This window comes from Babylonia areolata, chromosome 20, assembly GCF_041734735.1.
Source record: "Babylonia areolata isolate BAREFJ2019XMU chromosome 20, ASM4173473v1, whole genome shotgun sequence".
Taxonomy (NCBI): domain Eukaryota; kingdom Metazoa; phylum Mollusca; class Gastropoda; order Neogastropoda; family Buccinidae; genus Babylonia; species Babylonia areolata.
The window spans coordinates 44700589-44718872 of NC_134895.1; the positions used below are offsets into that span (position 1 = coordinate 44700589).

At 42.2% G+C, this 18284-nt stretch overlaps 1 protein-coding gene across 1 annotated transcript in view; it reads left to right on the plus strand.

The window, feature by feature from the left end:
- Positions 1 to 18284, plus strand: part of LOC143295039 (uncharacterized) — a 42519-nt gene that overhangs the window by 16833 nt on the left and 7402 nt on the right. Inside the window, exons 11-18 of the mRNA XM_076606583.1 lie at positions 1151 to 1302; positions 3045 to 3155; positions 3930 to 4049; positions 6990 to 7074; positions 8438 to 8631; positions 10565 to 10648; positions 13668 to 13886; positions 15308 to 15426. Coding sequence (XP_076462698.1) covers positions 1151 to 1302; positions 3045 to 3155; positions 3930 to 4049; positions 6990 to 7074; positions 8438 to 8631; positions 10565 to 10648; positions 13668 to 13886; positions 15308 to 15426 — 1084 coding nt within the window. The remainder of the gene's footprint in view (positions 1 to 1150; positions 1303 to 3044; positions 3156 to 3929; positions 4050 to 6989; positions 7075 to 8437; positions 8632 to 10564; positions 10649 to 13667; positions 13887 to 15307; positions 15427 to 18284) is intronic.

The window sequence follows — 18284 nt, forward strand, 5'->3', positions numbered from 1 at the left end:
GAGATACAGATACTTGCAGTGTTGGTCAGGTAATTAGAGCAACACACCCAAAGACGCATCCTTGAAGTGGATGACACTCGACTGTGTGGTCCCAGTCTCCCCATTTAAGCCCACAGCACACTCAACTCTGGGTAGGAGTCGGCCACGGGCCGAAAAACCCACCTCCGCTGGGATTCGAACCCACGTCCTCCCAGCGACGCTAACCACTTTGCCACGGCGGCTGGTTGCCAAGGGTATATTTTACATGCGCTGAGTGCAGTAGGATCTTACTTTATCATCTTATTTGAATGACATCGCCACTGAGTGTGAGCCATTTGTATTAGAGTTTTCTGCAAAAAGCTCTACACAATAATGAAATTCAAGCAAATTATTACTGAAGTTGCTTTTGTCTTGTTTGTGCACGCCTGTTGTCACACTGTATATGGATTCTTTGGTCGCCAAGTTGGCAGGTCCATGTTCTAGGGAAAAAAACCAAAACAACAACAAAGGGAGTGAACCATGACATGGCTGTATTACGTGTACACCTACAGATTTATAGCCCTTTGTAAAGTAATCGGTTAAAACTTTCGTTGTATACCTGTGAGGTAATGGAGTAAAGCTTTCATTTTGTACCTGTAGTGTAAGGTGATTGGGTAATGCTTTCACTGTACTGTGTTTCTGTTTCAAATGGCTTCTTCATGGTTAATGTATTTGTATTTGTATTTCTTTTTATCACAACAGATTTCTCTGTGTGAAAGTCGGGCTGCTCTCCCCAGGGAGAGCGCGTCGCTACACTACAGCGCCACCCATTTTTTGTATTTTTTCCTGCATGCAGTTTTATTTGTTTTTCCTATCGATGTGGATTTTTTTTAACAGAATTTTGCCAGGAACAACCCTTTTGTTGCCATGGTTTCTTTTACGTGCGTTAAGTGCATGCTGCACACGGGACCTCGGTTTATTGTCTCATCCGAATGACTAGCGTCCAGACCACCACTCAAGGTCTAGTGGAGGGGGAGAAAATATCGGCGGCTGAACCGTGATTCGAACCAGCGCGCTCAGATTCTCTCGTTTCCTAGGCGGACGCGTTACCTCTAGGCCATCACTCCACTAATTGGTGGTTGTACTTGTAGATATGTGACGTCAAGTCTCTTTGGTTGTCTTTCTGTTTCAGAGGAAGGTGAAGTGACTGTCAGTCAGACAGAGCTGCTGGTATCCCGCCCCACCCCCTACACTGTGTATTCTGCCCTTCAGGAGGCGGGGTTTATTTTGACTGACAGTCACCAGCAGCCAATCAGCTATCAGCCTTACGGGAAAAACACCCAGGTCTGTGTTTACCCTTTAACAATGATGGTTTAAGCGTGTGTGTGTGTGTGTGTGTGTGTGTGTGTGTGTAATCTCTGTTGTATTTCATAATAAGCATAATTATGGAAAAAAAAAAAAAAAAAAAAAAACACACAAAAAAACAACCCTGAGCAATCTAAAACATTGAACTAATTCTTATCAGTATTGAATTATCCAGCCTTGAATTTTGCAAGAACAGTTTCAAAATCACGTCTTTTTTTTATAGATCAGAAAAGGCAGAAACGAAAAGACAGAGGAATGATGGTGAAGGCACTGATGGCTCTAGTGATGCTAATGAAAAGTGTAATGATGATAACTATGATTACGCTAATGTAAAGGGTGATGCTGATGATGAAAATGATGATGCTAATGAAAAGTGTAATTTTGATGGCTTAGATGATGTTGATGGAAAGTGTGATGGTGACGATGCTGATGATAATGAAAAGTGTGTTGATGATGATGATGATGATGGCTATGGTGATACTAATGAAAAGTGTGATGATGCTGATGAAAAGTGTGATGATGCTGATGAAAAGCGTGATGATGATGACCATGATGATGCCAATGAAAAAGTGTGATGATGATGATGATGATGACTATGATGATGCTAATGAAAAGCACGATAATGCTGATGAAGACTATGATGATGCCATTGAAAGAGTGTGATGATGATGATGACTATGATGATGCTAATGAAAAGCGTGATAATGCTGATGAAAACTATGATGGTGCAAATGAAAGTGTGATAATGATGATGACAATGATGATGCTAGTGAAAAGCGTGATAATACTGATGAAAAGTGTGATGATGATGACTATGATGATGCCAATGGAAAGTATAATGATGATGACGATGATGATGCTGTTGAAAAGTGTGATGATGATGATGATGATGATGATAATGATGCTAGTGAAAAGCGTGATAATGCTGATGAGAAGTGTGATGATGATGACTATGATGATGCCAATGGAAAGTATAATGATGATGATGATGATGATGATGCTGTTGAAAAGTGTGATGATGATCATGATGATGATGATGACTATGATGATGCTAGTGAAAAGCGTGATAATGCTGATGAGAAGTGTGATGATGATGACTATGATGATGCCAATGGAAAGTATAATGATGATGACGATGATGATGCTGTTGAAAAGTGTGATGATGATGATGATGATGATGATGATGACTATGATGATGCTAGTGAAAAGCGTGATAATGCTGATGAAAAGTGTGATGATGATGACTATGATGATGCCAATGGAAAGTATAATGATGACGATGATGATGCTGTTGAAAAGTGTGATGATGATCATGATGATGATGACTATGATGATGCTAGTGAAAAGCGTGATAATGCTGATGAAAAGTGTGATGATGATGACTGTGATGATGCCAATGGAAAGTAGTGATGATGACGATGATGATGCTGATGAAAAGTGTGATGATGATGATGATGATTATGATGACTGTGATAATGCTGCTGCTGATGATGATGACGATGATGATGCTGATGAAAAGTGTGATGATGATGACTATGATGGTGCGGATGAAAAGTGTGGTGATGATGATAATGATGATGATGATAATGCTAATGAAAAGTGCAACAATGATGATGACCATGACCACAATCATGCTGATGGAAAGTGTGAGATGATCATGATGATGCTAATGAAGAGTGTGATGATGATAATGATGATGATGACCATGATGATGATGACAGGTGTGTTTACGGAAGGAAGGTCCAAACGGGGATCGCTGTTCCTCTGACAACACGACCAGGCCGTTCTACATGGACTTTGTCACCAGCTCCATCGACAAGCAGAGCACGCAGGTACGGCTTCATATCTGCATTAACTCTTTCATGGCCATGGGTGACTTTTGTTGACAAGACAGTACACCGCCATATGCAACTTTTGTCGACATGCAGGGTCATGTTGATTTAAGACCATTTTCCGCATTGTAACAACGCTTGGCGGCTGCAGCCAGTTCCCCGCCAATACAACAATGACTAACCTTTGCCTCCTGACCGAGTTTGAAGTGAACAAGTTGTTGTGTTGTTTCGACATGAGCCAAAGCCTGTGACTGAGAGCATCGTTTGGTGCAGGGGAGTGGTTTTCACACAGAAACTTGGCAGTGAAAGAGTTAACCGTTGGGTAGTCTGTTGAAGCACTTGGCTCTGTCCAGCGTGCTATGCGTGAGCTTTGGGAAATAAACCACAAAAAGAAATGATGCCAGCAGTTTTATGTTTCGCCAACAGTTCTAATGGTGTGGTGCCATACAGAGATTCCAAAAATGCCATAAAATAGTCAGGCCTTGAGTGCATGCATATATATTTACGTACCTATAAGAGTGAATTTCTTCTACTGAATTTATTTTCCAGAGGACAGCGCTTTTATTGCCATGGGTTCTTTTTCAGTGCGCCAAATGCTTGCTGCACACAGGACCTTGGTTTATCATCTCATCGGAATGACTAGACGCTCAGTTTGTTTTTCCAGTCAAACCTGGGAGAAAGAGCAAGGCCGGGATTTGAACCCAGACCCTCACGGACACTGCATTGGCAGATAGGCATCTTAAAGGCATCTTAACCATTTCTGCCATTCTACAGGACACAGCCACTGGTGACAAGAACACAGAGAGCTTGAACACAGTACCTCTGGCAACACCTGCTGACTTCCACCCCATGGGGAAACGATCCCACAGTGACGCAGACGTGTACATCAGTATTGTGAGTAGAACAGAGCAGAACAGAATAGACTTTAATGTCATGAAATCTTAAGGTTCATGAGACACAAGTACATAGGCCACCACTTCTCCCTGTTGAGGGAAGCTGTGATGACAACTGTCAGTTATCAAAATTGTGCTTTGTCGAGCGATGTTGAAAGCCTGTTATTGGTCACTTAAGCTGTGAATTCCACTTTGTCTTGGGCAAGGTATTGGAAGGCTGGGACCCATCCACTTTGTCTTGGGCAAGGTATTGCAAGGCTGGGACCCATCCACTTTGTCTGGGGCTAGGTATTGGAAGGCTGAGACCCATCCACTTTGTCTTGGGGTATTGGAAGGCTGGGACCCATCCACTTTGTCTGGGGCTAGGTATTGGAAGGCTGGGACCCATCCACTTTGTCTGGGGCTAGTTATTGGAAGGCTGGGACCCATCCACTTTGTCTGGGGCTAGGTATTGGAAGGCTGGGACCCATCCACTTTGGGGCTAGGTATTGGAAGGCTGGGACCCATCCACTTTCTTTCGGGGTATTGGAAGGCTGGGACCCATCCACTTTGTCCAGGGCAAGGTATTGGAAGGCTGGGACCCATCCTCTTTGTCTGGGGCTTGGTATTGGAAGGCTGGGACCCATCCACTTTGTCCGGGGCTAGGTATTGGAAGGCTGGGACCTATCCACCTTGTCCGGGGCTAGGTATTGGAAGGCTGGGGCCCATCCACTTTGTCTGGGGCTAGGTATTGGAAGGCTGGGACCCATCCACTTTCTCTTGGGGTATTGGAAGGCTGGGACCCATCCACTTTCTCTTGGGGTATTGGAAAGCTGGGACCCATCCTCTTTGTCTGGGGCTTGGTATTGGAAGTGGGGGGAAAATCGGAGAAAAGTACCTTTTCCAAGGACGCAACACTGGGCCAAAACCTGATCACTGATGAATACTGGATCAGAAGTCCATCACCTAACCCATATCTGCCACAGTGCCTCTTTCCACACATGGCCTCATGCCACACATGGTGTACCATGCTCCTGAAAGCAGGAGTCACAAATGTAACAAAAAGTTTATGAAGTGAAAGTCTGCTTCACAACACGCAAAACAAAACAAACAAGAGAGGCAAGGCCTTCAAGACTCACTTGTGATACACTTAAAAAAAAAAATCAAATCGTTAAAATGTGTTCTGTATTTCTTATTATAAAACTGCACGTTTTCGGGTGAGAAGAAATTGTCTTACCCATTACACTATCGTGGCTCCTTAACTGACGTTCTAAAACTTAATATTTAAACATTTTTTTTTTTTAAGGGCGATAAATTGATTGCGGTATTCGCAGTGAAAACGCTGTTTAAATCATATTATTCTGGTGTATCTTGGGCATTCAAAAAATCTTTAAGGGCAATTAAAAATTCTTTTTAAGTCCGCAGTAAAGGAGATGTGGCTATCGCCGCAATCACACTGCAACATTTAGCCGTTTTCTCTGGATCTAGATAGATGTGCAAGTTTAGTTACACCCGCCGGGAAGGTAGTACGACACGGTCGATTCAATTTCTCTTTTATGTTCATTCTAGTTTTATAGTTTTAAAGTTGATGTGAAAGTTGAGTATTTTGTTAAACTAATAACATGTAGAGCCAAGTACAAGTACTTCTTAAACGTTGTATGAAGTGAAAAGGACTTCATTTTGAGAAAAGTCAAAACTGGAAATTTTTACATTTCATCAAGGGTATTAACTCTCATGGTTTATTATTTTTAACTGTGAATTCTGACTGATTTTGTTGATATTTTTATGGCAGTTTGGGGCATAATCCAGTAAGTGATGGGGCATTCACAAATCTTTCTCAGAATAAATATTTAACGGTCTCCTTCTCCAACTTTCCATCACATGTTATCGTGTATTGTTGATTGAATATAGGATTGAACAGGCAGGTCAACAACTTGAACTTGAACAAAATGGTGTCCTTCGTTCGCGAGGAATATGAGCATGTGCTTTGAATATGTATAAATATGTGTACGCAGTTGATTTTTGCCCATGACCTTCAGGGCTCAGCCAATAGATCTATAAAGTCCATTCGTAGTATTGATTTTAGTATTTTCCGAAAAAAAACCACTTGGGCGAATGAACATAGTGAAAGCCCTGTACACTGAGAGTAAAACACACAAGCTTTTTATGTATTGAGTATTGTTTCAAAATGAAATGTTTAAGATGAGAAAGATCAGTTTAAAGCAAATTAACCCCCTGGCATTAATTGCAGATTAATTTCCCTTTTTTACTATCTGCACCAAAGACATGCAAAATAATTATAACTTCCATGCTTAGCAAAAGAAGTTCCTGTTTGAACAAAAAATGATAAAAATGACTGCTCTTGCTGTTGTGTCAGAACATCAGATCAAAGTGCCAAGTTTAGAGAATAAAAAAAATAAAAAAATAACAGTAAATTCAGTTTGCATAATCCTTCTTCTTCATTCGTGGGCTGCAACTCCCACGTTCACTCATAAGTACACGAGTGGGCTTTTACGTGCATGACTGTTTTTACCCCGCCATGTAGGCAGCCATACTCCGTTTTCGAGGGTGTGCATGCTGACTATGTTCTTGTTTCCATAACCCACTGAACGCTGACTTGGATTACAGGATCTTTAGCGTGCATATTTAATCTTCTGCTTGCGTATACACATGAATGGGGTTCAGACACTAGCGGGTCTGCACATATGTTGACCTGGGAGATTGAAAAAAATCTCCACCCTTTACCCACCAGGCACCGTTACCGATATTCGAACCCGGGACCCTTAGATTGAAAGTCCAACGCTTTAACCACTCGGGTTTTTGCACCCGTCAGCTGTGATCCAATTGATGGTTTCTTTTCCTCCTTTCTTTTCGTTCTTCCTCTTTGTTGTATAGTTATTCTCTCATTTGTTTGTTCTTTGTTGAATGTTGTGTTTTTCCCCTCTCTCTCTTTGTCACACAGTTCATCTTCATTCGACGCCCGTGTAAAAGTTGTGAGGACAGCCAGCCACTCTTCCAACACATCTATCAGCAGCTTTCAGCCAACGGTACAATGTGTCTTGTGTGTGTGTGTGTGTGTGTGTGTTCATGAATGTGTGTGTGTGTGTGTGTGTGTGTGTGTGTGTGTGTGTGTTCATGAATGTGTGTGTGTGTGTGTGTGTGTGTGTGTGTGTGTGTGTGTTGCATTTGTGTTTGTGTGTGTGTGTGTGTGTGTGTGTGTGTGTGTGTGTGTGTTCATGAATGTGTGTGTGTGTGTGTGTGTGTGTGTGTGTGTGTGTGTGTGAGAGAGAGAGTTAATAGTTTTAATGCATATGTGTGAGTGTTTGTGATGTATGTGAGAAAGGTTACCATTTTAAGTGTGTGTGTGTGTGTGTGTGAGTGTGTGTGTGTGTGTGTGAGTCTGTGAGAAAGGTTACCAATTTTAGTGTGTCTCTGTGTGTGTGTATATGTCTGTTTGCCACTTGGGGTTTACACTACCTGTGGTTCACTGTCTACACCAATAAGGTTTCAATAGTGATGATGACAATGATGATGATAATTTAATTTGTATAGCACCTGTAACTAATACTGCAGACTTGGGGGCTAGTTGGTGTTTGGGGAACCATCCCAACACCGACTGTCCAAAACCTCTCTTAGCCAAGAGAGTAGGGAAGAAACTAGGGCAAGACACTCCCCACTACAGTCAAAGTCTAGCCTATTTTATTAAAGCTGGGGACAGCAGTTCCCTCCTCTGCTGTCTGGATGGTCATAGTTGAACATGACTGACAGTTGTACGTGGAGTGATGGCCTGGAGGTAACGGGTCCGCCCAGGAAGCGAGAGAATCTTAGTGCACTGGTTCGAATCCCATAGTCGCCAGTATTTTCTCCCCCTCCACTAGACCTTGAGTGGTGGGCTGGACGCTAGTCATTTGGATGAGACAATAAACCAAGGTCCCTTGTGCAGCATGCATGTTAAAGAACCCATGGCAACAAAAGGGCTGTACCTGGCAAAATTCTGTAGAGGAATCCACTTCGGTAGGAAAACAGGTAAAATCGCAGGCAGGAAAAGAAAAAAAGAAAGAAAAAAAAGTGGCGCTCTGTGTAGCAACACGCTTTCCCTGGGGAGAGCAACCTGATTTTCACATAGAGAAATCTGTTGGGACAAAAAAGAGTAGTACAATACAATACAATACAATACAATACAATACAGTACAATACAATAAATACAGTGCAGTACAGTACAGTACAATGCAATGCAATGCAATGCAATACAATACAATACAATACAGTACAATACAATAAATACAGTGCAGTACAGTACAGTACAATGCAATGCAATGCAGTGCAATGCAATACAATACAATGCAATGCAGTGCAATGCAATGCAATACAATACAATGCAATACAATCCATACTATATTGTGCCGGCAGACAGCCACAGGGTACGACTGATCAACTGCAGCCGAACCCCGGCCCCGTGCCAGCAGCACCATGTGACAGGTTTCCCCACCCTCCTGGCCTTTCGCTGGCACCAGACACCCTTCCCCTGTCACCCTGCCTGCTCTGGGAAGGGTGTGGGCAGCTGTGGGCAGTCTGTGAGACAGGACTACCATGGAGCTTTGACGGTGAGCAGGAGTTCTGTGAGCACCCACTCCCCAGAAAAATCCCATTTTGTGTGTTTTTTTTTTTTGACTCACTTGTGTAAACAAAGTGAGTCTATGTTTTAACCCGGTGTTCGGTTGTCTGTGTGTGTGTGTGTGTGTGTCTGTGTGTCTGTTTGTACGTGGTAAACTTTAACATCGACATTTTCTCTGCAAATACTTTGTCAATTGACACCAAATTTGGCATAAAAATAGGAAAAATTCAGTTCTTTCCAGTCATCTTGTTTAAAACAATATTGCACCTCTGGGATGGGCACAAAAAAAAAAAAAAAAAAAAAAAAAAAAAAAGAAGCCTAATTATATGCAAACTGCATTTACTGTTATATTTATATTTTTGGTATTCTCTAAACTTGGCACTTTGATCTGATATTCTGGTCATTATTATCATTTTTTGTTCAAACAGGAGCTTCTTTTGCTAAGCATGGAAGTTTTATTTAATTTGCGAACGTTTTTGGTGCAGATAGTAAAAAAGGGAAATTACTCTGTAATTAATGCTAGGGGACTTAATTTGCTTTAAACTGATCTTTCTCATCTTAAACATTACATTTTGAAATTATACTCAATACATAAAAAGCTTGGATTTTTTAAAAGTGTATCACAAGTGAGTCTTGAAGGCCTTGCCTCTCTTGTTTTTTTTTGTTATGATTCATTTTATTGATTGAAGCTGGAAAATTATTATAGTGATGAAGACAGGGAAAAGTTTATTGAAACCTTGATGATGAATATGTGTTCATATTGTGAATCAATGAAATTATTATTATTCTTATTATTCTTATTCTTGATCTTATTATCATTATCATCAAACTGTTGTATGAAAAAAAAGAAAAAGAAAGAAAAGCATAGTGTGATCGTTGCTGTACTGTACAGTACTGTATTGTGCTGTGCTCTACTGTGCTGTGCTGTGCTGTACTCTATTATACTGTGCTATGCTGTGCTGTGCTGTGTTATGCTGTGCTGTACTGTATTGTACTGTGCTATGCTGTACTGTGCTATGCTGTACTGTGCTGTGCTGAACTGTATTGTTCTGTGCTGTACTGTACTGTATTGTATTGTGCTGCACTGTGCTGTACTTTACTGTATTATACTGTACTGTACTGTGCTGTGCTGTACTGTATTGTACTGTGCTGTACTGTGCTGCACTGTGCTGTGCTGTATTGTGTTGTACTGTACTGTATTGTACTGTGCTATGTTGTGCTGTGCTGTATTGTACTGTCGTATGCTGTGCTGTGCTGAACTGTACTGTATTATTATGTGCTATGCTGTACTGTGCTGTGCTACATTGTACTGTGCTATGCTGTGCTGTACTGTGCTATGCTGTGCTGTACTGTACTGTACTGTTTCATACTGTGCTATGCTGTACTGTGCTGTGCTACGTTGTACTGTGCTGTGCTGTACTGTGTTGTACTGTACTGTATTGTACTGTGCTATGCTGTGCTTTGCTATATTGTACTGTGCTGTGCTGTACTGTACTGTATCATACTGTGCTATGCTGTACTGTGCTGTGCTACGTTGTACTGTGCTGTGGTACGTTGTGCTGTGCTGTACTGTGCTGTGCTGTACTGTGTTGTACTGTGCTGTATTTTACTGTGCTATGCAGTGCTGTGCTGTATTGTACTGTACTGTGCTGTACTGTACTGTACTGTTCTGTACTGTGCTGTGCTGTATCATACTGTGCTGTATTGTGCTGTGCTGTATTGTGCTGTGCAGTACTGTACTGTACTGTACTGTGCTGTACTGTACTGTATCATACTGTGCTATGTTGTACTGTGCTGTGCTATGTGGTACTGTGCTATGATGTGCTGTACTGTACTGTGCTGTGTTGTGCTGTGCTATGCGGTATTGTACTGTGCTATGATGTGCTGCACTGTACTGTACTGTACTGTGTTGTGCTATGCAGGTGGGGGCAGTGATGGATTGGATCAACATTGTGTCTGTCTCTTCGGTTCAGCACCTGCATTTCAGTGAACCAGACTGGACACGGGTAGGTGTTTGGTGCTGTGTGTGTGTGTGTGTGTGTGTGTGTGTGTGTGTGTGTGTGTGTGTGTGTGTGTGTGTGTGCGTGTGTGTGTGTGTGTGTGTGTGTTTGTGTGTGCATGTGTGTGTGTGTGTGTGTGTGTTTCTTTGTGTGTGTGTGTGTGTGTGTGTGTGTGTGTGTGTCTGTGTCTGTGTGCATGTTTATGGTAAGCTTAAACTTTGGCATTTTCTTAGCAGCATGGAAGTTGTGTGTGTGTGTGCAGCATGGAAGTTGTGTGTGTGTGTGTGTGTGTCTGTGTCCTGTGTGTTTCGTGTGTGTGTGTGTGCATCTTTATGGTAAACTTCAACTATGCCATTTTCTCAGTAGCTTGGAAGTTGTTAAAAAAAAAAAATAATAAAAAATAAAAAACAAATGGGAAGGATTGTAGATATGAGCAAGCTCTTTCCAGTCTTCCCTTTTTGTGAGGATGATGATCATACTCGTCAGTAGGTGTCAATGGAGTTAAGGTAATGATACACTCATCTTGAAGGCTTTGCCTCTCTTGTTTCCTTTTTTTTTATGGAAGAAAAAAAAAGATAAATGAATTATACATGGTTGGGACAAAACAAAACAAAACAAGAACAAAGAAACCAGAAAACAAGAGGCAAAAGCTTTTATGGATTTTTTTTTCTTTATTTTTTTTAAAAATCCATATCTTTGACCACTTGTAAAGAGGTGCCGAAAAAAAGTGCCACCTCGTTGTAGTATTGTATTATTCTTTTTTGTCACAACAGATTTCTCTGTGTGAAATTCGGGCTGTTCTCCACAGGGAGAGGGTGCCACTACACTTAGAGCACCACCCATTTTTTTGTTGTTTTTTTTTCCTGCCTGCAATTTTTTGTTTGTTTTTTTGTTTTTTGTTTTACTATGAAAGTGGATCTTTCAACAAAAAAAAAAAAAAAAAAAAAAGCCACGGACAACCTTTTTGTGCCATGGGTTCTTTTAAGTGTGCTAAATGCATGCTGCACATGGGACCTCGGTTTATCGTTTCATCCGAATGACTAGCCCCCAGACCACCACTCTAGTTCTAGTGGAGGTGGAAAAAATACTGCCGACTGTGCCAGGATTCGAACCAGTGTGCTCAGATTCTCTCTCTTCCTAGGCGGATGTGTTACCTCTAGGCCAACACTCCACGTATATGATCCTAGGCACAATGAAGAAAACATCATGGTAAGTGTGGATGGGGTTGGGGGTGGGGTTGCCTGCCTCAGGGAGCCCTAGAACTATGCCAGCGGGAGCTTATGCTCCTGGAACAGCCACCCATCAGGGACTGGTCGAAGGGTAGAGGCCGGACAAACCATGATCCTTCAGGTTATGGGCTGGGCGTCTACAGGGCTAACAACCCTTTCCCGTATGAAAGCTTTGTTCTGGGACACAGCAACAGTAGTTGCTGCCTTACATGCCAGAGGGCATGCCAGTATCAATATCAGTAACAGTATCAGTATCAGTAGCTCAAGGAGGCGTCACTGCGTTCGGAAAAATCCAGATACATTACACCACATCTGCCAAGCAGCGTAACCCAATGCACTGTCAGGCTTTGAGAAGAAAAAAAAGAAAAAAAGAGAAAAAAAAAGAAAGAAAAAAGAAAAAAAAGAGGAAAAAAAGAGAAAAAAAAGAACAAAAAAGAACAAAAAGAGAAAAAAGGATGATAATAATTTTTTTTAAAATAATAATAATAATAATAATAATAATAATAATAATAAATATCAATAAGCAAATAAGCAAATAAATGTAAAACATGCAGACATACATGCACACATACACAAACACATACATGCATAACAGATACGCAACAAAACATGCAGTTTCACAGATATGAAGGCACAAACGTATACACATAAATGTACACGAGCCCCGACACACACACACACACACACACACACACACACACACACACACACACCAGAGGACATAATGGACTGTAAAATAAACAAGTGATAGTTCTTTCAGAGGAAGGTGGCAGAATGGTTAAAACGCTCGTCTGCCAATGCTGAGTGTCCCTAAGGGGTCTGGATTCAAATCCTGCTCTTGCCCTGTCTCCCAAATTTGACTGGAAAACAATGTCGTCAGTGTCGGCAGATTCATGGGGGGCTGTTGTTTGAGAGACGTGGTGGCGGTCTCCACTCTGGGAGGGACACTCACTCAGTCTGGCTCCACGACTAAGCCATTATTGTCGTTAATAGGGGGCTTAGTAGGTGGTGTCCTAAGTACGTTAAAACAGAACAGGCACCACTGAACACCACCAAAGTGACTCAGCAGCAGTGCAGGGTCTCCTCTGGTGTGTGGCCTCCTGGCGACCTAACATCGATGGTTCCCTGTGGACTGCCGACGCTGGAACTGTGACGGACGAACCCGGGTGTGGCCGTGTATGGGGGAATCTAAATGAGCGGCGTGGGAGTAATGCCACTGAAACGGTGCAGATGATATGGCAGAAAAAAAAAAAAAAAAATTTGACTGGAAAACCAAATTTGAGTGTCTAGTCATTCGGATGAGATGATAAACCGATGTTTTGTGTGTGAAGCATGCACTTGGCACGCTGAAAATAGACCCATGGTAACAAGAGAAGAAATCCACTCTGATAGGTGCACACAAAATACATAAGCATGCACTCAATTCAGTTTCAGTTTCGATAGCTCAAGGAGGCATCACTGCGTTCAGACAAATCCATATACGCTACACCGCATCTGCCAAGCAGATGCCTGACCAGCAGCATAACCCAACGTGCTTAGTCAGGCCTTGAAAAAAAGAAAAAAAAATCATGCACTCAAGGCCTGACTTAATGCGTTGGGTTATGCTGCTGGCCAGGCAGTCTGCCTAGCAGGTGTGGTGTAGCATGTGTGGATTTGTTCGAACGTAATGACGCCTCCTTGAGAAACAGAAAGTGAAACTGACCTGAAATGTCACCCTTTCAAGCTGTCGGGGGGAAAACCAGCAGCGTCCAAAACGCACTGACGTGTCCTTGAGAAAACCGAAACTCCTGTTGCAGCAGAAGGAATCGGCCCAGCTCATCGCCACGCTGGTGCCCCTGGACTCTGGCTTTCTGCCGCTGCCCCCTCGCAGAGACAGAGGCTACTTCTACAGCCCGCGCTGCTTCCGGGAGGTGTGCGAGCGTCTCTTTGGGCTGGTGGCCTGTTTCACCGCCAACAGCGCTGACATTCCTCCGTCAGAGTTTGACAACGAGGACATCGATTTTGCCGTTGTTCAGGTCATCATCATTTGTGCGTGATGTGTAATGTGTGATGAGTGTGTTGTTATTTATTTGATTTGATTTAATGGATGGATGTTGTGTGTTTGTGTTGTGTTGTGTTGCGATTGTGTGTGTGTGTGTGTGTGTGTGTGTGTGCACAGGCGCGCATGCGCGTGTGTGTGCAAATGCAAATATGGACATATATGTATGTATGTATGTATGTATGCAGGCAATGGTATTTGCATTCCTACCGTAAATGAATAATAATTCTGATTCTGCTCGATACCCAAGTGCTCTATTCAATCTCCATTCCTGCCACCTCCACCTCTCTCTCTCTCTTCTCTCTCTGTCTGTCTGTCTCTTCTCTCTCTGTGTCTCTGTCTTCTCTCTCTGTCTCTGTCTCTGTGTCTCTGCTCTCTCTGTCTCTTCTCTCTGTCTGTCTCTCCCCCCCCCCCCCTCTAAAATAGCACCAACCTCAGTCGGAGACAAAGCTCTGAGCACTTTATAAACACCGAGTCATTTGCACAACAGGCTGAATACCTGGGTAAAGGCGACTGGCGGCTTCCATGGGGCGCTCATCATTTGTTTCCTGTGTCATTCAGTCAGAATTCAGGCAGGCACACACATACACACTCAGGCAGACATGTAACATTTAACGTGTATGACCGTTTTTTGCTGTTGTTCAGGTCATTATCATTAAAAAAAAAATGTGTGATACGTGATGTGCGATGAGTGTTGTGATTTCTGCCGTTGTTCAGGTTATTATCATTAATGTATCAAGTGTTGTATGATGATTGTTGTGAGTATGATGGATTTTGTGTGCGTGTGTGTGTGTGTGTGTGTGTGTGTGTGCGTAAATTAGTGTATGAGTGTTTGGTTTGATGTCTGTGCAGGGCTTTGTATGTTAAGTTGTTGTTTTAGTGTTGAAATCTATGTTTAATTACACATACTTAATCTGTGACCCACTAGTGCAGACTCCAGCAGGGGTCTGATTCCTGTCCTGTGCAAACTACTACCCGCCTATGCGAAGAAAACGAAAGTAGCTACGGCCAATAACCTCCCGAAGTAGGTTACCTCCCCTGCGCATCCCTGACTAGCGCCCTCTTTTCACATGGGCGGGTAGTAGTTTGCCTGAGTCTGCACTAGTGGGTCACGGTAAGTATGTTATTAAACATAATTTTAGGAAGAAAATTTCCTTTTAACATGTTAGTTTTTACACTGTACATCATAACTGAGCATGGAAACTGGTGGTGGGTTGTGATCATTGCATGTTCACCGTTGTTAAAAAACAGAAATATAAAAGCACAAAGATTGGAGGTGTATTTTTTGATGGAGTAGCTACAATAAAAAAAAAAAAAGGGGGGGGGGGGGATATTGGAGAATAAAAGCATAGAATTGGAAGTTTAGAAACTGTTGTTGTTGTTGTTGTTTCCATGCAGGTGGATTTTCGCCGACGAGATGGTGTAGAGGTGACCTTGATGCAGCTGGGGCATTCTCTGGCAGACGTTCTGGACCAAGAGACGGGCAGTGCTCTCCACATGTTCCACACTCACCACAGGTACCTGTGTGTTGTAATGGTTTACATGTTCCATTGTCATTGTCAAAATGTTCCATTGTCAAGGTCCACATTGTCATGGTCCACATGTTCCATTGTCATGGTCCACATGTCCATTGTCATAGTCCACATGTTCTATTGTCATGGTCCAAATGTCAGTTGTCATGGTCCACATGTTCATTGTCATGTTCCATTGTCACTGTCCACATTGCCATGGTTCACATGTTCCATTGTCAAGGTCCACATGTCCATTGTCATGGTCCACATGTCCATTGTCATGGTCTGCATGTCCATTGTCGTAGTCCTCAAATCCATTGTCGTGGTCCACATGTCTGTTGTAATGGTCCACATGTCTGTTGTCGTAATGGTCCACATATCCATTGTCATGGTCCACATATCCATTGTCATGGTCCACACGTCCATTGTCATAGTCCACATGTTCCATTGTCCTGATCCACACGTCTATTGTCATGGTCCACATGTTCCATTGTCGTGGTCCACATGTCCATTGTCATGGTCCACATGTCCATGGTCATGGTCCACATTGTCATTGTCCACATGTCCATTGTCATGCTCCATTGTCATAGTCCACATGTCCATTGTCATGGTCCATTGTCATGGTCCGCATGTTCCATTGTCATGGTCAACATGTCAATTGTCATAGTCCATTGTCATGGTCCACATGTTCATTGTCATGGTCCATATGGCTGTTGTCATGGTCCACATGCTTCACACACCACAGGTACATGTTCATTGTCATAGAGCAGTCATGATGGTTTAGGTACACACTGAATGAACTTCAGCAGAATGATGTCAGTGATTTTACTAATCAAAAGTTAGCAATCGGTAAAGAAATGGAATCGAAATAAAGAAATGGTGACTGACATCTGACTTTTAATGTATGCCCGTCTTATCTCCAGGAAGTGACAGCATTTCTCTGACAAACATACTCGTCAGCACAAGTCTTGGGGTTCAGTGACACAAGGAGTATTTTGTGAAGCATACCAGAACATTAGTGCCAGATCTGTTCAGGGAATGGTAAACTGAACTGTTTCTAGAAAAGAAAAGAACAAGAGAGGCAAGGCCTTCAAGACTCACTTGTGATAAATTAAGTCCCCTAGCATTAATTACAGAGTAATTTCCCTTTTTTACTATTGGCACCAAAAACGTTTGCAAAATAAATAAAAATTCCATGCTTAGCAAAAGAAGTTCCTGTTTGAACAAAAAATGATAATAATGACTCCTCTTGTTGTTGTGTCAGAATATCAGATCAAAGTGCCAAGTTTAGAGAATACAAAAAATATAAATATAACAGTAAATGCAGTTTGCATATAATTAGGCTTCTTTTTAATTTTTTTGTGTGCCCATCCCAGAGGTGCAATATTGTTTTAAACAAGATGACTGGAAAGAACTGAATTTTTCCTATTTTTATGCCAAATTTGGTGTCAACTGACAAAGTATTTGCAGAGAAAATGTCAATGTTAAAGTTTACCATGGACACACAGACACACGGACACACACACACACACACACACACACACAGACAACCGAACACTGGGTTAAAACATAGAAAATAGAAAAATAGTGAAAGGCAGGCAAGTAATGTCTATATTTTGAGTCCTTTTTTTTTTCTTCATATGTGACACTCAGAACTTTTTTTAAATTTTTTTTTTAAAGAACTTGCAAAGTGGTTGCAAACTCTAGCAGAAAATATGTCGGCATTTTTTTTCTTCATATGTGACACTCAGAACTTTTTAAAAAGAACTTACAAAGTGGTTGCAAACTCTAGCAGGACATATGTCGGAGCATCATATTAAAAAAAAAAAACAACAAAAACAAAAACAAAACAAAACAAAACAAACAACAACAAAAAAAAACAACAACCCAAAACAACAAACAAACAACAAAAGACTTACAAAGTTTTCAAAAGAATGATTTGAGACCAACTCCTCCCACTGTGTGTGTCATTCATAATTTTTGGTCTAACTGGATTTAAAATATAAACATTACTCGCCTACCTTTTATGCTTTTTTTTTTTTTCTAGAAACAGTCCAGTTTACTAATCCCTGAACTTGTTCAATATGTTCAGCTGCATACTAACACACACACACACACACACACACACACACACACACATGTATGTATGTATGTATGTACAGATAGGTAGATAGATAGATAGAGGGATAGATAGATACGAATGTGAATGATATGTGTACTTATGTAACACCTATCCTCAGTCAGAGACCAAGCTTTAAGCACTTTACAAACATGTAGTCATTAACACAACAGGCTGCCAACCTGGGTAGAGCTGACTGATGGCTGCCACTAGGCTCTCATCAATTGTTTCCTGTGTCATTTCAGGCACATACTTCTTTCTTTCTTTTCTTTCTTTTGCGTTCGACAGCTACGCAGTCAGGGTCGAAGTCCGAGGGATGCCACAAACTCGGACATCCGGTGAAGATCGGCTACCGTCCCCCAGAGCTTGGTGTTGAGGTCAGCACCCCCAGGCCAGGACTGCTGCCGCATCTTCTCATACAGGGGGCAGTCTTGGAGAATATGGGATGGGGTCTGGTCAGCCTGGCCGCAATCACATAGGGATGTGGCTGCCACTCCAGTCCTCTTCAGGTGTGCTCGGAGGCTGCAGTGTCCTGTGTGAAGGCGGTAGATGGTAGTCTGGTGGGATCCTGGTGTGCCTGGTAGCCTCCGTTCAGGGTGACCCAGCCTCTTCGGAATCTGCTGCGGAGGAGAGTTTTTGCTTCCTCGTACGTGGCAGGAAAGGTTGGCTGTGTGAGCTGGTTTCCTTCCTTAGCAAGGTTCAGGCACATACAAATACACACTCAGACAGACATTAAAAAAAAATG